General features: G+C 43.4%; 1 protein-coding gene across 3 annotated transcripts in view; it reads right to left on the bottom strand.

Annotated features, from left to right (window-relative positions):
• Positions 1-21,159, bottom strand: part of b4galnt4a (beta-1,4-N-acetyl-galactosaminyl transferase 4a) — a 125,198-nt gene that overhangs the window by 9,705 nt on the left and 94,334 nt on the right. For all 3 annotated transcript variants that reach the window (XM_036534766.1, XM_036534764.1, XM_036534765.1), the window contains exons 9-10: positions 10,775-10,853; positions 3,004-3,070 (exon numbers count right to left, since the gene is read on the bottom strand). In XM_036534766.1, coding sequence (XP_036390659.1) covers positions 3,004-3,070; positions 10,775-10,853 — 146 coding nt within the window. The remainder of the gene's footprint in view (positions 1-3,003; positions 3,071-10,774; positions 10,854-21,159) is intronic.

The raw sequence follows: 21,159 nt of genomic DNA, 5'->3' as shown, positions 1-21,159 counted from the left end.
TTGGCTAGCCCTCTGCGGGTGGAGACAGGCTTTAATTACTTGTATCGATCGGGCAATGGGAGCGTGTGGAAGTATGATTTATGGGGTGTCACAGGCTGAGTCTGACAGGAGACGTGCTTTATAATTAAAGAGAAACCCGAATCTTTTTTCTGGGAATAGATAGGGGGACCACAGGAGACTGGAGACACACAATGTCCCCAGCAGTGCAGGGTTTTGAGTAGGTGGGGGTAATAGAAGATACGTTTTTTGAGCCGCCATCCCAACACTTGAATAAGCCATTCTATTTGGTGCAATGCTCCTGACGCCCAGGCATGCACCATTTACACTAGTCAGGGGGTGAAGCAGTGTGGTGGTGGTCAGGAGTGACTGACTGGATCAATATTGCTGAGCTGGAGTGCCCTGGAGAAGTAAGCAACAGGAAGGTGAGGAGGGTGTTTAATTAAGTGTGGGTTTTGCTTTGTTCTGCCTCAGCAGCCCTGTCTCCTCCATGCGCGTGCACACTCAGAACACAAAGCACATCTACCTGCCAGGACTGGCATTCTCCTCCAGGGACGCTGGAGTGCCAGCACACTGCAGAAACCTACTGGGGACAATTACTGTCCCTAAGTTACAGACAAGGTCTGTCTTTGTGGTTAGGCTGAGGCTAAGCTATTACAGATGCTTTGCATGATGATGCAAGAATGTTTCCACAGCAGACAGGGGAAAGACTATGTTCTTGAACCCTAAGCCCACTGGAGCACATCAGGCCCTGCACAGTAGAATTATGCAACAAAGCCTGCATGATTTCTGAGGCCAACCAACTGTGGCACACAACAAAGGGAGCCATCAAAGAGATTTGGGGGTGGGGGGGCAGCTATGTCTAACAAACTGACTAACCGCATTAAGACTTGGTAGCAAGGAGGTAAGGAGGTAAAGCTCAGTAATTAACCTTGTGTTTCCAGCCAAGGCAACAGCCCCCATGGTGCAATCCCCAGACCTCCAAAAGACACATAGGACTGCCCATGCCCCCAGTTGTCTTTGTGTACATATGAGGCAATCATAGGGAGATCATGGAAGCCGAATGATTAACAATCTGTGCGAGAAACAGTCGCCACAGTGACCAACCCCATGTTCTATGCACTCTTGTTCAAGTCCCAGCTACTCAGAGCTTGTTAACTTGAACATAGATTAAGTTATATGCACATGCACAGATGCACAGGTGCAAACCAACATGAATTAATGAATAAAAGTACAAATGATTAAATGGACGAATGAATCAATGAATAAATAAATAAATGCCCTAGACCACACACATATTCAGATAGAATATGAGCATCCACAGATATGATAATAAAGTCTGGCTAATGTGATAGCCCTTGGTGGTCTGTGTGTATTGCTAGGGGGTTTAAGGCAGTGACAGGAGATAGGAATCAACAATGGGGAATGAGAAAGGACACACTTCTGGAGAATAAAGGATGATCTGACACTGTAGTGGCTTGAAGAGCTACACATTTTGGAAGCATGAGGGATGATTTGATGTACTGTGGCTGGAGTGGAGTATAATGACACACTGTAAAAACTGGGAGTTTTATGGCACAGAGCAGGTGCCTGAGGGTTGTCCCACTATACTATCACTCTCTTTGAAGAGGGCTAAGGATACCCCACTGAGCTGCAAAGGACAAAACCATGGTCCCTGTTTGGTTATATTCACCCATGTTTGCAAACACTAAGCATGAACATGAAAACAGCAGAGAAAATGGAATTTTTTTTGTTCTTGTTTTTTTTTTTTTTTTTTACAGTAAATGAGACCAAGTGGCCACAGAACACAGAGCTGAAACAGTTATGAATAATTTAGAGAAATCAACATCTTAAACGGAGCAGGGAAATAATGAACCTCTCAGTTATGACTCGAGTCTCACATGTAGGCTGAGAGAGTAATGGTGTGTGAAAAAAGAGAGAAATAAATAAATAAAACAAACTGTATTAATCCCCCGGAGGAAGTGTGTGGGTTTAAGTGATAAAATCAGGAGAGCGAAAAGCCGATGATAAAACCGAACTGTGATCTTCCTACTGAGTTACTGTTGCCTTTATTAAAATATAAGTCATAAAAAATAATAATAAAAACTGGGGAATGTGCCCTGCTGTAGGATCAATGGAATTTAGTTTCATTATAGTGTACACTCTTTACCCAAGGGTACAATGCTCTCTCAGCTGAAACACTGGAAAATACCTTGACTTAACATTGGTGAGTTGTGTGCTTTTACCTCCATTTATTGCTGCTGCAGTGGAAAGGTTTCAAACTGCTGAATTGTGACCTTATTGCACTGAGTTTTTTCAATGTTATTTCCACCAATGGGACAAGACAATAGCACCTGTTTCTAAAATGTGTGTGAAAGTACTCTGTGAAAGGAGACACAGAGAGGCTGTGTCCTGAAATAGCACAGCTCTAGACATCTGGGGCTCTACAATATATCTCTATGATCCCACTCCTAATGAAACTGCTAGTACAAACTACCTCACGGCAGTTTTGAATTTGATTTGGGTGCTAATGTTTTGGCCTGACTGCCATGCTGTCAGCACTAGGGGGCACGATGTTGTGCTGTTGGACATAGCCAACACTTAACAGCATGTTAATTGTACTGTGATTGAACAATCCTGCTTGTGGAAAGTCAAAGTTCAGTGTTGCAGGATGGGTTGACATGAAGGGAAAACAGTCCATTTATCACACATGTCTACAGTTTTATTGGAATATACATTGATGTGTCAGCAAATGCATTAGTTTGTTTGGATTAATTGCATTGGTCTGTATGCATATAAACTGGTTTAACATTCGGCGTGCATTGAATTAGGAGGGGGGAATGTGTTGGTTTGATGCAAAAAAAAAAGACAGATGCATGCATTCATTTGATTACTGTTTTCCTACGTGCCACCCTGTTCTCCTCTCTGGCACATTATCTAAGAATTTGGATTTTTATTTATTTTCCAGCACCTCCATCTCACCAACCAATCAGAGACCCTGCTTACCTGTGTACAGGGAGATATATGCTGAATCAATGATCTCATACTTCAGGCCTGGCAGGAAAGGGCGCCACTGAAACAGATGGAAGAACAGGCAGATGAGAGATGAGCAAAGGGGACACAGGCACATGCAACTCTTCACAACTATAATTTCACATTTGGCCATTTTGATTTCCGTAACTAGATTCAGTATCAGTGCCCGCCAGTGACTGCCTAAACCAGTGTCCACCATGTGGGCCCAGAGGTTGCCTAGGTCTCTGCTACCAGGCTTTCTGTCTTTCACAAAGGCAGCCCAACACAGAGGACCATGACTAGTGCCTGGCGAACCACGCATTGCATCTGTCTGGTCCACAGCTCCCAGAATACTGTGCACAAGAAGCAAGGTTTTTTGCTGTGCTGCTGGAGCGTTTACCATAGCGTGGTGATACAGACAGGGTACAATTCTTTTAAAGAGATCGTGCAATTACCATGTCACTTCTCGTTACCCCTGCTGTGATCAAAGGAGACAGGTCATTTTCCACACTGAAGCCCAAGACCATAAACACACTGCTCTGCCTTGCATTCACATATATCTACATACACACACACACACTCCTGTATACCCATATGCATGCACCTGCTTGGAATTGCATGCACACACACACACACACACACATATACACATAACACACATGTGCCTGTGCACATACACCCACACATATAAACACATTAATTAGTAATTAGTAATTACCACACCTGAAGGAAGACTGGGAAGCTTTGCTTGCACAGTGTCTGAAATGTATACTTGCAATTCTCCTCATGTGGATAGTGATCAGAACATCCGATTTTAATGCCTTAGTGATTCTTACAGCTTACAGCCACAACAATGTAACAATAGAAAGTATTAGCACTTGAAAGGTGGTTTCTCTGTTTTTTTTTTTTTTTTGATAAAACTAGGCATTTCAGATGGTAAGTGATGCAGCTGGATGGTGATTCAGCAGATCTGATCTTCAGACAGGAAGCAGAAAAAACACTACCAGGAAGAGTTTCCATCTAATCATCTTCCTTGCTTGTGCTTGAAGGAATAACAGCAGCTGTGCGATTTGGGTCTCAGTCATTTCCTGACTGAGGTACAACTGGGGTGATTCTACAGCGCCACACATTCAAGGGAATGGAAAGAAAATCAATGTCTGTGGAAAAAGAATAAATTGTACCAATCAGAAAAAAAAAATGGCAGGGGGCAGCTGTAGTGGTAATCTTGTCCAATGTGCAATATCCTTTAACTGGTGTTGCCATTCTGTTTTTCTATGCTGAAATCCAATTTTCCTACAATCAAGCTATAAACTCCGCTTTGCTTCTCAGTTTTAAATTTGTATGCTACTGTTACAAGGGAGGTGTTCCAGCAGGTGTGAATTCTGCTATTCTGGCAGAGGTTGTTAAGCCAGGTGCTTACAAGCTAAAGGAATCATTTATTTACCTATAATGCAACTTGGAAAGGATATTTCAATATAATTCATGTTCCATTCAAGTTTTCTTGGAGTAAACTGAATTGTCAAACCAGCCATAGGCTATTCCTAAACTTGGATTCCAGGAAGATGAAGTGACAACGAACAGAAGTAGTGTGCAAGTCATTTTTCCATATCTCGGCATTGAGATCCGCAGGCCCCTAATACATTCCCAGTCACATTCAGCAATGACATATTGTCACAGGAGACCTCAGGGGCAAGGCAGGTGCCCTCACTGTGTAGTCACAATCACGGTTGAGCTGTGGAAGTGACGGCGAATTGAAAAGTGTGTCTTAATGTGATTGTAATCCAAAAGCACTCCCAGCTTTGTTCTGCCCCTATCCTCTGTGGTCATTCCCTCCTATTTAGTGAACCTTGCTGTCAGAGCAGGAGTGGTGGAAGTAGAGAGGGAGGGGTGCGAGGGGTGAGGGTGTGGTTGGGATTGTCTCTTGGGCACCGTTTGCCCAAGCCAGCTGGAATAGCTCCCTCTTAATGCAAGAATTTGTTTAATCCATGATTTTCTGCTAACCATGACTAATGAAATTCCTCTTTTTTCCTTCCTTTTCCTTCTCCTTGCTTGTTAATTGAGCTGATGTCTCAACATGAACTTTGGCATGTTTTCAACTTTTTGATTGTCACCTCCCTGGGACAGGCAATGACTTTACATTAAATTTAGCAGCTTAGCAGACGCTCTTATCCAGACTGTCTTACATTGGTTACGATTCTTACACAATCTCCATGTAAGCACTGCCTTCTACATGCATTCCACAGGAATTCAGCACTAAATATCAAGCACCTATTTGATAGGGTGCTACAAGCAGGGGGGAGAAGCATGGTCACTGCAGACGTAAACATGTTAGCAAAAAGGTTTATCTGTAATGGAACACTTCTAAAGGGTGCTGGGAGACCAGAGGAGGGAGCTATTGAAGGTTCATCAAAGGGAAATCCTCTGTGGTTGAACACTGAGCCCTACCAATATGCAGAATATGGAGGACTATAGCAGCAAATTAATCAAACAAAATCAAGAGGACTTCACACCCCCTTGACATTGAGCTTTCAACAGTGAAGCAGGTTAGCCTTGTACTGCCCAACACACACACAAACGCACGCACACACAAACACATACAGTGCTGGACTTTCACCTCACTTCCATAAAAGACTCTGCCAATGACAGCTGAGAAAAGCAGAGAAAACCTTTGATGATTGACTCACATAATGGACAAGATGTGTACAGGTTGCTGAAAAGATTATTCATTTTAATTTTACGGCAAACAACCTGCCCCTAGAGAGATTCACGTGGCTTGCCTTTCCTGTATTAAACATTAATACAATGGCTATTTAGTGCTTCAAGTTAAATAGCTTGTTCATGGGTACAACAGCAGTTCCACCTGGGAGCCGACCCAACAAGATTCTGGTTATGAGCCCAGCTCCTCACCTGCTACACTACACAGGCACAAGACAGGGAACTGCAGTGTGAGTATTATCACTATGAATACAAAAGTCCACATTGCTCAAGCTAATACTACAATTACTATTACTACCACTACTACTCTTACTACTATGACTGCTGCTCATGGAACCACTAGCAGAACAGCTGCATATATAGTACATATATAGTACATGATTAGTAGTATTTTGGTTCTGGTCTGAGTCATAAATCATAGTCAATTGCATCCTTACTGAGTATTTCTCCGGGACTGGGAAATAGCGGGTAGATTGTTTTTTCATCTTTAATAATGCATCAAGCAAACTGAGCTGTCTTGTTAAGCACCACTTAAGCATTTTATGATGTGATGTTTTAAGTAGACAAATGAGCTCACTATCTGAGGAAGTTACAGGAGATTTTTGAGTATGTTCACAGAGACAGTGGGAAATGAACTCAAAAGAAGGAGCACACACATTTGCATAGGGAGATATTCTAAATGATGTCACTGTTCCTAAAGATTCAGCCAGTCAGATCCCCTAACTGGGCACTGGCTGCAGGAACCTGATGGGATAGAGGGAGACAAACAGAGAGAGAGAGAGAGAGAGAGAGTGTGAGAGAGAAAGAGAGAGAGAGAGAGAGAGAGAGAGAGAGTGAGAGAGAGAGAGAGAGAGAGAGAGAGAGAGAGAGAGAGAGAGGGAGCAGAGGGTGGGAGAGAAAAATAATGGAAAACTGGAGGCCAGGATGTGAAATTGACAAAAGAAAAGAAAAAGGAGGAGAGAGCGGAGACAGTGGCTGTAGCAAGAGCGTAGCAAGAGCCGAGTTTATGGTGCAACATGCAGTCCACAGCTTGGTTCAAAAAACAAAGCTCCTGACAGGGGGACAATGACCTGGCCCAGACACAGTGCCACCTGTCTCCTTAACGCTCCTCCACACACCCCCACCTGCTGTCAGATCACCGTAAGCACTTACAGAGGACACACCTTACTCAGATACAGGGTCCTTATTTGGAACACATGTGACCAACTTTGTGACATCACAGCAATTTATAAGAACCCAGCCAGCATGAAGCATGGAGCGCATCTAACTACTGTGCAGAAACACTGCTGCAAGTGATTGAAGCCCAGAGATTGCATCTAAATTGAGACCCACCCACTAATCTTTCTAATCAGGCTGCTGATGGCTAGTTTCCTCGAGGGACCTAGTCAAGAGGCAAAACATCCATCAGTGCCGGGTAATTACAATTAGCGAGAAGCTACTGATTTCAGGCTTAAACGGTTACATCTATTCTACAATGGTGAGCGTGCATCAAGTTCACAGGAACCCTCTTCTTCCTCTGGCATCCGTTCCGAGAAAGAGATTCAGGAGAGCAGGACAGGCAGTAACCTGGACCGTTAAGTGAAAACGTGGAAATACACCACCACTGGCCTCTCCGTGAAAGCCGTTCTTTCTTTATTTTCTCCCCCTCCAATTCTGATGCAATCCCTGGTGCATCTTTCAGTCCTACCACCTCTTATCCCTAACGAGCAAATCCTTCTTTCTGTGATTTGAAGAGAAACGTGACAGCGTTGAAAATGAACATGAACGTGACTTTTAACACAGGCCTGAGCAGGCTGTAGGTGTCTCAGACCAGACATCTGCCCGGATTAAAGCCAAGCCGGTGATGTGTCCACACCTTCTGAACGCAAACACAAAGACCACATTCAGGGCCCGCCTTGCACACAAACAAGCATTGCTGTTTTTTTCCCTGAGCAGAGTAATGTGTTCATTATGTGTCTCCTATTTCAAGCTCTTTTTTTGCATCTGCCTTGCTGTGACTGTTTTCTATAACTCCCATGTGAAAGGACTGAAATGAGCCCGACAGAGACGTATTTCTAATTACCCAGCCAACAGACTCCAACTTTGTTTCTGGCTGGCATTCTTCCTCTTTGCTTTTCCTTCTCTAAAATAACGAGTGGCTCAGTCGGTAAAAGTACTCCTTGGTTCGAACCCAACCATGTCACTTGCTGACAGTGACCGGAAGCTCATAGGCAGAACACATTGGCTGTGTTCTGCCGGAGATAGGGGTGGGTACGTCGGCAGGGGCTTTGTTATTAGCAACAGCGACCCCTGCTGGTTGATTGGGCGCCTGTGGTCCATGTGCCAAAGCTGCGTATGAAATGTCTTACTCTGACTCATCTCTGTGCTAGCTTAGCTTGTGGACCACAATGCGAAAAGAAGCAGCGGCTGACATCACGTGTCTTGGAGGAGGGCACATGCTTGTCCACGCTCTCCCGGATTGGAAAAAGGGGGAAAAAAATTCTAAACTCCCAGCATCCACCGGGTCATGTTCATCCTAGTCGTAACATCAAAGGGCCCTGTGAAATCGCACCACTCTAAACGCGCTGGTGAGGCCCCTCACCTGTACCGCGCCTGTTGGGTGTTAGACTGGCACTGTAAATATGCTATTTCTGACAAGGTATGAAAGCCCAGGCTGTGTGAGAAAAGAAGGAGTGGGGCCCCTGCTGATTTACTGTGTGCCCTTCTCTGCTTCATTAGTGCTTTCTCTCAGAACAAATTGAAGTGGCCTATAATCTAATTTCCTATTCTGCCTCAGCTGTAAATACCAAAAAGAAAATGTATAATGGCAACAGCTTTATTACCTGGTAATAATAACATTAACAGTCCTGAGGAAAATAACAATCGTAACGGTTTTTAATAATAACGACAGTGCCAGGACCTGCTTTTCGAAAATGGCACAGAGAGGAACAAATCTTCTCTACATTCTTCTCGAAATCAAATTGCTTCTGTCTTTCTGCTTTCACTACCGTGAGAGGCAGGAGGGAAGCTGAGTGTTATTTGAGCTCTGTGCCATAAAAACTGAGTGCATGTCTCTTCAGTGGTAGCACTACACATGCAAGCGCTTGTAGTTACTGGAGTGTACCTGTACTGGAGATTTACTGTAGTGGAATAAGGGGAAACAGAGATGTTTCTGCATGCTATATGGTAGCTACATGCTGAGATCAGTATAAGCTCACAACATATTTTAAGGGCTTATTAATACATTACTACATCCTTATCAATGTATGAATTAATCTTTTATGTATGTATCAGATGGATAGTGTGAAGGTAGAGAATACATCTTAAACATTTAAGAGTGGGAAGCAGAGGTGTTGTTAGGATCTTGAAACACTGGGGGCTTATCCCAGCCCAGAAATCTTTAGATTTTCACCCGATAATTGCACCATTTTCAAGTTATTTCAGAGTAAAATGAACATAAGATGTGAGACACTGTGCTCTACCAAAAGGTTCCAGTCAGGTGCGTAGGCTGGCTTTCACAACATGAAATCAAAATAAACAAAATGCGTGCAATCTGAGTTATCATTTAACTTCGTTATTATTTTTGATACTTGTTTTCATAAGTGGTGTGCTTTGTGACAAAAACGTTTGAGAACCACTGAGCTAGACTAGCTAGCTAGCTAAAGAGCCCTCTTCTTCACCAACCTGAGCTTGTAGATGTGGCAGTGGCACTCTCACATCCTGACTCATATGCTGCTACAGCAACAGGAGATAACTCTTCCTCCACCTCCTCTAGCCTCGCCTGCGCCTTGTTGCCTTCATCCTTTTTCTGTTTGAAAAACGTCTTACATCCATAGCCTTCAAGTCTTGCCTTAGTGAATTAGCTTGCTAGCTACCACCAGATGCCAACAATGACAAGCCCTGTAACCGGTGCGCCTCGCTCGCTCTCTCACTCACTCTCTCTCTCTCTCTCTCTCTCTCTCTCTCTCTCTCCCTCTCTCTCTCTTTCTCTGTCTCATGCTCACACAAAATGCACGTATGCCAAGTAGTGTGAAGTAGATCTGCTGCTTGAATCACACACAGAGGACCCAAAACGTACTTGCAATTTTGATCAACGATATCATATTATTTTTGAGGGCTTTAATGCATGATCGGAATGACAGATGAATAGATCCGGGACTATTTTTTTATTACTCTTATTTTTAAAAAAAAAAACAAATTTTGAGATCCGGGGCTATTCATAAAACATTTGGGGCTGTAGCCTCGGACGCCCAGGCCTAACGACACCACTGAATTATCTTTGTCTTAACAATATAGTCCTCAAATGTTTTAACAGAAGCAGTACACCAAAAAACATACAAACAGTGATTAATATGATTTGCACAAACAGTGCAAATCATATTAACCTTTGACTACCTGCTTTCTGCATGTTTCTAACTTTTTTAGCTTCAAAAATGTCATACTTAATACTTAGTAACATTAATGAGATGTTAGTACTAATAAATCTTTCACGCACCTGATGTAGGGCAGACAGAAACTCAGCAGTTTGTGAGAGACAATGAGGAACTCTGCCCACAGTGATAACCTGGGGGCTGTGGGTCGCTGCTCATACAAAGCATCTGATCTTTTCTTTAGAGCTGTCCGCACATATAATTTAGGAGATTGGGCCATCTCAGTTATGCTCTTTATACATTTTTCATCCTTTGTTTTTTTCATTTCTGGGTTTTGAACGTGGGGGCATAGGAAATGACAGGAATACTGTAATCTAGTGTGAGTTTTAAAATATCCCTGTTGTGTGATCCATGAGAGATGTTCTCAAATTTAAAATCAGCCTGTGTGACTTGGGCCCGTTGATTTCAGGCTAAGGGGACAACAAGGAGGCATTCATTGAGAAGGCCATGGCTATATGACTGCATGGAAAAGAACACTGAGTGATTTATGTAGCAATCGCCATTCAGGGTAAACCACCTGGCATCCTTCCAGCACTAACAGCCCACATCCTCCCACCTCAGGATCCTTGTGCAGTTTCAGTAGAGCTGCGCAGGGAGCTGGCAATGGCTAGCTCTGTTCAGCCCCTCCTCAATAGACTTACCCCAACCTCCACATGGTCCGAACCCTTGTCATCTTGCTTGTGCAGAATTTCAAAGTAGTACCGTCTGGAGGAGATGAGACTAGAGAGAGAGATAGTGTTTTTGAGAGAGAAAGAGTGAGAGAGAGAGAGAGAGAGAGAGAGAGAGAGAGGGCATTTTATTATTTCAGTAGTTTATTATTAATAATCTGTCAATGTAATTAATTGACTTGTTTGTTTTCTAGTTGTCTTTTTTTAACTTGGCAATTTGCTACTTGTGAATTATACATTTAAATCATCTGTGTAATGTTTGCTGTGAATGTGATTGTGCTTTAGCAACACAAATATTTCTCTGTCATGCCCATAAAGACAGCAGAGGGAGAGCGACAGAGATAGAGAGAGAGACAGGGGGAGAATCATGATTTAATCATTTAAATTAGATATTTACAATGAGGCCACTAATGGTGATGATGATGGATTGTATTTATGTAGTGCCTTTCAAGTTTTCCAAAGGGCCTTTTGGTGAAAGGGGGAACCACTAACCATAGTGGGTAATGCCCGACAGCTGTTTTTGCACACTTCACTCACCAGACATAATCTGCTGAGGATAGGGAGAGTTTTATTACCGAGTTGTACATGAAAGACAGTGTCTCCTGCAACATACTAACCAAGCCCAGCCCTTCTCATCTTCAGCCCCCAGGTTGGAGAAAGTAACTGTAAGTAACAGGGTGGTACAGCTGCTGAGAGAACACACACTCTGGTTTTTCTGGAGGGAACAGAGAGTGTTTTGTCATCTGTTGATTTTCCATCCAACTTGCACTGGTAGAGCTGTACTCTCACCCGCCCTGCTCCATGCCACACAGCTAACCAAAAACACATCTCCTGGAATTGGCCCCCATCTGCCGGGTAATGTCCCCAGCTACTTACACACACCATTAGCTCCCTCCAGCCCAAGACAAACAGTAACTAACATGTTTATGTGTGTGTGTGTGTGTGTGTGTGTGTGCGTGTGTTTATATCAGTCCAACATCAGGTGGAAAGGCAGCTGTCAGACTGCAGAGGTGGGGTATGTGCATTGGGGGGGCAGCTGGAATTATTACAAGGTGGGTTGAAATAAACGGTATGACTAGTGTACCATGATGGGATAAGTGTTACGGCAAAGCCATTCCTCACGGCTTAGAATACAGAGAATAAAAAATGCTAAATGACAACAGCCTACATGCCACTTTGCTCCCGGTTAAATAAAACCACCACATAAAATTTCAGTTATTCGCAAATTTATGCCTGGTAATTCGCGAAAACCATCTGTTGCACAAGGCCGACACAGAGTGATTCTGTTCATGCATATTCATAATTCCCTGTCGGTTCACACATACAAATGAGGCCATTCAAGCTCATGCAATCCCCCTGTTTCTCCTATCACAGACATGGCCCTGTCATAAGACAGATCTGACATGCAGTGTGGGTAATTAACTAAGAGGGATTTGGAGATTCAGGGGAAGGGGGAGAGGATATAGTGAGAGAGAGAGCAGGCAGGGGGTTTTCTTCATCTGTGGGATTCACTTGATAAATGACAGGGATGCTGTGAAATTACTGATGGGTGCCAGAGATCGGTGACAGTGCCAATATCACTGAGGTCTCCCTGGTCTCACAAAACACTGGGCACGGGGTCTCTCCAGTCACGGATCCTGTTACTCCTGCTGTGTCAGGTCCTGATTTGGAGTCTAAATTCACTGACTCTGGGAATTCAGGGGCTGGATTGTTTAATCTTCTTTAGCTATTACTCTGAGCTCTGTGCAATTTCCCTGTCTTTCCTCAACTTATTTCCTACAGGAAAATCACTGCCCCTTTCTGACTGTTCTGGGTTTATAATGACATCTCTTCAAAGAGAGGGGAGTGTTGTTGTTTTTTTTTTCCAGCGTTTTTTGGCATTGTGAGACTTGTCAGCATGTCCTCTGGGTGTTTATTTCCTTCCTTCACAAACTTGATATTCATTTGAATAAACCTTCAAATTATCTTCCCTTGGCCTTATCATGAAAATCCCATTCCTACCACATTCCTTAGTAAAGCATCAAGAGGTATTTTATATGAAGTCAGCGAGCATGTAACACACACACACTCACACACACAAACACTCACAAACACATGCACACGCTCCTATGCACACAAACACATATGGACACGCACACGCACACACATACACACACACACAAACACTCACAAACACTCACAAACACATGCACATGCTCCTATGCACACAAACACATATGGACACGCACACACACACACGTGCACACATACACACACAAACACAACACTGTACACATACCCAGTGACAGACACACACAGAGAATCTGAGATAATAGTGTTTCTCCAGAGAGAAGGAGCCAAACAGCATCAGAGTGATGTCTTTGCTCTCTGACTCCTCGCTCTGAGATTGGCAGGTAAGTACAGATCCCTTGATGAAAACAATCTATTGCAGCTCACAATTACAATGGGCTTCACTGTGACAGCTAGAAAAAGGCAGGAGCAATGCTGCTCGAGAGCAAGAGACAGAGAGAGAAAAAAGAAGGGAGGGAGTGAAAACAATGTAAATGGCTAGCAACGGAACATCTTGTTTACACTGTTGAACACCTCGTGAATGACTCTAAGAGCTTCATAAGGCAGTGGCGTGAGTCCAGCTGGAGGGCAGAGAGAACTCCCATACGATGTAGGTCTGTCTGCCTTGCATTTCATACAACAGGAGGATGTGGAGTATGCGGGCTCAGATGAAGTGGATGTGATGAATGGAGAGGTACTCTGGCCAAGAGATTGAAAGATGGTGAGAGATTAAGGCTTGGGGGAGACATGATTGACGGGAGTGTGGACAAGGACATGACGAGCCTTTAATTGTCTGACTAATTGCTGGGGCTCACACAACTGAGAGTTTCCCTCAACAATTCAGGGGAATAAAAGATACCCAAGCAGAGAAACATAGGAAAGAGAGAGAGAGACAGAGAGACAGGGAGAAGGAGAGGGTTATTTTCTTCATCTTTTATGGGCAGATGTCATGTGGTGAAGTCACAGCCATAAGTTCAAACCAAAGGGTGGTGGGTTGAGGCACACGGGTCAGTGCTGTGATTTGCACATCCTCAAGAGAGAGAGATGGCTCAGATCAGATGAATACCTTGAGCACTCAGGAGTGATCACAGGAGCCTTGAGGATTTATATGCACTCTTCGCTCATGCTAGAAAAGCTTGGGGCTGTTAGTGAGTGTCAGGTTTTCCCACTCTGAAATAAGCCACCCACAAGGCCAGCTCCACTCCCGTCCCCTGGCCTATCTCCACAGGTGAAATATGAATAAATAAAAGCCCATAATAAGCTGGCACGTTTATCATAGCAGTGTTAAAACCTGTCTTGGGAGATGGCGGACTCTCTGCTACCTCTCTCTGGTTTTTCCCTCCTTTCTGCTGTGGGGTGAGCGTCTGTTACTGTCTCCCTTCAGCTCCCCACCATCACTGTTGACTGATTCATTTTAAGAAGCTTCTGGCTCTGTTCAGAGATGTGGAACTCATGACTCTTGGGGCAAAGTAAGGGGGGTTATATCGACTTTAAAGCTTGTCTTCTTCCTCAGCCAGATGCATTCCTCTGTAGTCACGGTCCCCACCCTTGTGCACGCAGGCGCAGCCTGAGTCTCTCCCTCTATCCATGCGCCTCTTTTCAGATTGCAGCCACAGGGCATGCCTGTGATGGCGCCTTCATATCACAGGGAAAATGGTGCTTCCACACAGAGAGGCCTCTGCTTGTTTAGACACGTTTCTGTTGATCACATTGTGGTTCAGATGACACTGTGTTACTTATGGGCAGAGAAGGTGAAGGCAAGGGGAGGGGTAGGGGACTGATATTAGGAAAGTGGATCAGGGGGTGGAGACATCCTGTATTGGATTTTTGGACAAAGGGGATAAAACTGATAAAAATTCCGGTCTTCCAGAGCTTTGATGCTGGAGCTAGCTGACTCCTCTTGAGTCCTCATCTCTCTAATGTTCAAATACAGCAGTGCTAACACCAGAGGCTGTAAATACCATCATATCTATTCCAATGAGCAAATAAGATGCATTAATGGCTGCTCAGATAGTGATTCTGCAGTTTGAGAGGTTTACCTACTCTTCAATGTCATCTTCAGTTAAAAAATGCTACACTTCACAGATATTTAATTTACCAACAAGCCTCAAAACACTACACTGTTTACAAAAAGATATCCAGAACAACCCACCTGGGGGAATAAACAATTCCTACAATGCTAAAAACAGCTATATTTAAATTAGCCAATTACTACAAACCAAGACAGAACCAGTTATAGGTCTCCCTGAACAGTGATTGGGGGGGTTTGGTCGAGTGTTGGGGGGTGGTGGTAGGATGGTGGCGGTTCACCCCCCCTCTAAAATAATGAAAGCCACACTGTTTTCTACAGCTGAATCCTCAACAGGAAGCAAAGCAAATGCATTGTCCATTAGCAACACAACTCCATAATTCATTAATGAATGAGTTGCTGAGGTGAAAAGTCATAATGAAAGTCATGAGGTGCTGCACTGTTTCTCTTATGTGTCCTGATTTTAACTCAGTATTTTTATCAGTATTCAGTGCACTTGCTTGGCTGTGTTATCATTGTTTGGGCCCACTTGTCACCTGTCCATACTTCAACACATATGACATTAAAGGGATAAAGCTATTCTGGTTTCTGTGTAATGGGTAAATAGATTCATAATGTCCTCATTTCTTAATTGATAATTTGTCAATTTGTTCATTTTAATATATTTTTTAAATTCATCAGCCTTATAATAACAGCAATTTTGATTTAGGGGTTATTACAGTCACTTTGATACAGATGGCTTTTGTTCTAGTTTTTTGCCTCACGTTAAAGCGTAGTGCTAACTCACATACACACACACACACACACACACACACACACACACACACACACACACACACGTACATAGACACAGGTCATCATTTGAAGGCTTTAGGAAAATGTCAGCCCAGCCTATCTACCATCGTGTGGCTCCATTCCAGAAATGCCAGATGTGACATCAAGAGAGCCCATTTTTTCATCCTTCCTTTTCCCCTGTTCCAACGTGAAAGGTCAGCACCGGTCCAATTTAATATTGATCAGCACGTTGGCCTAATCCTGGCATCAGGAGAAAGAACCACACCAGGATCCCTTTAAACTCTCCTTCCTAAGAGCCTCTCCCCCTTACCTCTTACTCTAGCTCTAGTCTACCCTACCCTTCTTCTCATCCTACCTTCTCTGCACCCTACCCTTCTTCACGGGAGCAGGGTGACGCATTAAATGCTAAAACCTCATAATTGAACAGTATGTTAACCTGCTCTTCTAGAGGTGTCCAATGCTACCTGAGCACTCCATTTTATTTCCACTCACACTGTCAAGCAAACCCAAGGTAAGGAGTCAACGAGGCATGGCGTAACAAATGTCCTCGCAAGCCAATCCCAGCTGATGCCTGTCAAGCTGTCCTTTTTAGGGAAAAAGAGTAGTGTCTCTACCTGTCATAAATCATGCTTTTTCAAAATTGTGTGGCCCTCAGGACACTCCTTTTGTCATGTCTGTGCCACCTTATTAGGTGGAAAATGTGATGGAAAGAGAGAGAGACAGAGAGCCGGAAAAGGCATTGTGATAGAGTGTCAGAAGTTCGAGACAAGAGCTGTGAGGAAGATACCGCCCGGCCAAGGTGCAGATCAGCCTCCCCACCGACAAATCCTTCAGAATCAGCTCCCAGCAGCTGGGGGAGCGTGGGCCGGCCAGAGCGACAGGAGCAAGAGGGCAGAGTAACTCGTAAGCGATGACTCACTTGCAAACAAACAATGAGCTGGCGGCCAAGCAGACAGACGCTTAAGGGCTGTTACTAAAGGTGGCGAGGGAAAAAAAAAGGCAAAAATGCAGGTTCTTTAATAAAAAGCTATTGGAGCTGGTGCGTACAGCGCAGGGAGACGCCTGAAAGGACCAGGGTCAAAGCCTCAAAGCTCTTATATCTAGTTGAGGGCTTTTTCTTTTTTCTGACTTTGATATTCCATTAACCTCCAGTTCATTTTTCTTGATTGCTAGTTATAGTATCTCACTCAAAGACTTGAGTACCTCATCCTACTGTATATTAGTCCAACTATATATTTTTACCCAAAGCAGTATATAAGTTAAAATCTTAAGTTGGACTGAAACCTGGACAACTACAGGCCGTAATTGGCAGGTGAGAGGAGGAGTAACTTCAGATTTGGATATCTAGGTGATGCATCCATGGCAACATAATGGAGCAGCACCAACAGATGCTTTTGCATTCAGATCTCCAGGTGGGTTTGTGACAGGGGCAATGCACCGGTGGGCAATGTACAGGTGTATGGGTACAGGCTGAGCCAGCTGATGGCAGGCAATTCTCAGGTAGTTTATTTAGTTTCCCATGGGGGGCGGGGTGAGGTGGGGGTGGGGGAAAGTGCAACACCCATGGTCTTTTGTTATGAAAAACTCACCATCTGATTGTTTCCATGGCAACAGATAAGGCCTGAGCCCAGTGGATGCAGCTGTGCCTCGATGGGGAGCAACAGCAAGGATGGATGAGCGAGGCCCAATGGGAGGGTTGCTCATCTCATATGGTTCACAGTGCAGCGGTATCCCCCCTTTCCTCTCTCTCTCTCTTTCAGCTGACATTCACTCCTGCATGGCAGTGTGTGTGTGTTTTTGGAACTTTTAGAGTTTTAAGTTGGGAAGGATTTCTGCTCCAGCTCACACACAAATGTGCATTACTCATATATGTCATGTCATGCTGGACGACAGTGAGTCATAGTGGCGATTGTTACTAAAGGCTCCATTCATTGTTGTAGCACTGCCACTGCAGTCAACCAAGGTTACCGATCTGATCTGCTTTAGTAATTATCCAGCCAATGAAACAACAGTTAATAGGTTGAAGGTAGTAAATTAGCTGCAAGTTTCAGTGTGCGAGTCACCCTGTATGAGGCCTGTAAACACGGAGCCAATAAACACACTAAAGCCCCTTTTAGACATGCACTGAAAGCAGGAACTTATCTAGACATTACCCGGAGGAGCTGTATGTGATACCCAAATGTCCGAATCAGTTGGACCCGACATTAAACAGACTTTACCCTGCCAGCTCCCTAGTACAAAGTCCGTGTAACATCCGATTGGGTCCATGTGTGAATAGAGCAGGTCATGTTCCGGAGAATCCACGGCAAGCGAGTGGGCGTGTTGATGACATTTCTATCAAGCAACTGGCACAAAACCAGAGGAATACAAACATCTGCTTCGTACTCTTTTCTGCTTGCCTATATATTCTTTCCACTCTTTTGCTGATATTACGGATACATCCAAATGCATGTTATTTTGAGTCCAATGATCGTTAAAGAGATAGTTAGCTATAGCTATACTGCCAAAACTTGTCTATTACGATTATTAATAACGTTGATTAGTAGTTTATTATCTGGTTAGTAGCTAGCTAAGCTGTAGCTAAGTAATAGTGATAGGTATAGTGAGATAGGTGAACTGGTGACCTAACATTACATTGCGAACAACAAAAACTTACCTTCCTGTTAATAATAAACATATAATTAATAATAAATTATGTGTACTGGTTGTACCATTTGGATGGTTATGTGAGATATTTTTTTATATGCTACCCAAAAGTACAATAGCTATGTTTGCCTTCTCCTCCTCCATGCCACATTATGTGCCCTTACCACTGAAAGGTAAGACGTTGAAAAGAAAAAACCTGAAAATACTTCAACTCGCGAATGCTTTTAGTGAACTCATCAATACTTTTCACTGGTGAGAATGCAAGTGGCGTCTAACTGGAAAATACCACGAGGAAATCTGGACATTTCTTAACTTGCAATGATTTCACACGACAATTTAACATACTACAAATGTTATCATTAATGGTCGCATACTGGGTACTACACTGAAAAACAGCATGCAAAATACAGTATATACTTGTGTAGTACGCAGTACACAGTATGCAGTGGGTGGTTTCGAATTAAGCCACTGCGATTTCTGCAGCATACTTTTTGCATCATGTCCTGTCTCCTGCACGCTCTACCCAGGTGCCACCTCTTGCCTAAACCAAACCGGAGTACTTCCAGTAGGAGAGAACGCGTCTGTCACGGACAATCTCCTGTTGTGTGCTACATGTGTGAAAGGGTAACTCCGGACAATGTCCAGACCTCATTCTCCGGACATTGTCCGGAGTTCATATGTGAAAACGGCTTATGACAAAATGTGTGGTTTGGTTACTTATATAATGTCTTGTAGTCACATGGGCAGGAATGACAAAACAATGGATTGAGGGATGTGCAGCAAACTTGCCTGTCTGGTTTCAGAATCCATCACGGGACAGTTTTGTTTGAGGGACCCACTGGGCAATGCAGTTTGTGTGTGACAAATCCTATCCTATCCTCTTATCTGAGCAGACCTTGTGCCACTGAGTGACTGGTGGCAGTGGAAATATAAATCCCTCCTTGTAAAACTCTCCAACACAGCAGCATAAATGAAGCCCCTGTATGCATTCACTCGTACTCACATTCCTTGGAACTTTGTAAAGCTCCGTTTGAAGTATTTTATACTTTAAAGGTTTTAAGAACTATCAGCCCAGTGGGGTGAATGCTTGCAAATTTTGCACTGGTTTGGAATCCACCTCATGGCTCCGGGTGTATGGGGAGTTATATAAAGCACGCTCAGACTGAAAAAGAGATGTCTCTGTGTGTGGGTGTTTATTTCTCGGCCTGTTACGCTTTCCTTTAGATTGCGCTGTCATTAAAATCCAATGAGAGAATATAAGCATTGCCTTCCTGACTCCATAAAACATAAACGCTAATCAAAACGACTTCCTCTCTCCCATGTGAACATCTTGAGTACATCGCAGTAGCAATGGACTAACTGTGGAAATGAATGAGGTAAATAATGAGAATCGTGAAGATACTTTGCATGAAAGTGCACAACTCACAGTGAGGCCTTCTACTGATAAAAAAGGAACAATCACTAGCAAACAACCACTGAGAGGTTTGGATTCCTTATGCACACAACATATGGAATCTGACAAGTTAATTGTCTCCGCAGCATGCTTTTCTGATAGCACGCTCAAAGTGAAGCACATTTTGTGGTTGATAAGAGGGAAAGCTACATTGTGGGTGTTCTTTCTACTCAGCCAGTAACCATGGAATGCGTGGATCTAAAAGCATGGAGGTATTGCTGTCCTCCATCTCCTCCATTGTTTGAGTTCTCTACAGACAAGGACAGGCATCGTATTTAATACTCTGTCAGATGGTTAGGCAGCTGACATCTTTGTTTCTTCAAAGCTCTGCGGGTTTTTGAATTCCTGCATTTTTTTTCTCTGACTCTCGCCTTTCTGCCTCTACATTGCTCCAATATTTCATATAGCCTACTTTATCTTTGTCCAGCAGGTTTTCGATTTAGTCATATATTTTAGCTTAGTTTTATTTTTATAACCATGTGACCATTTCTTTTTTCCCCCCAATGGTTCATTTCAGTATTATTTTCAATCTCAGGGATTGGGTGTCAGAGATTTTCCACTTGCCATGCAATTTAAAATTCCCCACCTCACTACAGCCACCAAGCCATTGCCTTACTTCAAAAAGTAATGCTCTTTTCTTTCCTTGCTGTCAAGCTAACAAGCCACAGTTTAATGAAGCCAATGGCTAACAGTGCCGTAACTGTGTTGGGATGGCAAACCGGCCCACATAAATGCATGCCACGGGAGCCTCAGGGCACAGGACGCTGTGGGTTTGGCCTTCACCACCAGCAGTTGTGCCTGCGTCCTGCACATCAACTGGTGTGTGACTAAAGGTCTAAGCGATCGCATGTTCTTTTCTTTAAGTCAAATTTTATTCGCTTATTTTTGTTATGTTGTGTTATTATTTTTTTCTCCTTTTTCTGTACTGTCTAGATTATTTCTGTCTACATATTTTTACTACAGAAACTTTTTTAATTTTTGATCATATTTCCACACACTACACCTCTGTTTGTTTTGTATCTTTTTAACTAAATCAATAAAAAGTTGCTCTCACACATACACAAAAACCCTGATGCTCCAGGAATATCTGGGGCTCCAGCTGATGACAGCAAGCCTTGGCTGGTGAGGTGAGGAATGATAAGAAATGGGTTTATGTAATTTACAAAAAAAAAAAAAATACAGAGGAATGTGTTGTGTCTCAGACATCTCTGCAGTGTCCAAAGTAATTTAAAAACAGAGGAGTGACTTTGTAAGAACCTCAGGTCATGTGTATGTATGTCTCATTTATGGGGTGCCGTTTAGGAAAAAAATAATACATTTAGTGTGTATATATATTGGTTTGCATATATATATATCGGTTTGATGTGTACATGTATTGGTTTGTAA

The sequence above is a fragment of the Megalops cyprinoides genome, chromosome 8 (assembly GCF_013368585.1).
Source record: "Megalops cyprinoides isolate fMegCyp1 chromosome 8, fMegCyp1.pri, whole genome shotgun sequence".
NCBI lineage: Eukaryota > Metazoa > Chordata > Actinopteri > Elopiformes > Megalopidae > Megalops > Megalops cyprinoides.
The sequence above is the reverse complement of the archived record's forward strand: the minus strand, read 5'-3'. Positions and strand labels throughout refer to the sequence as shown.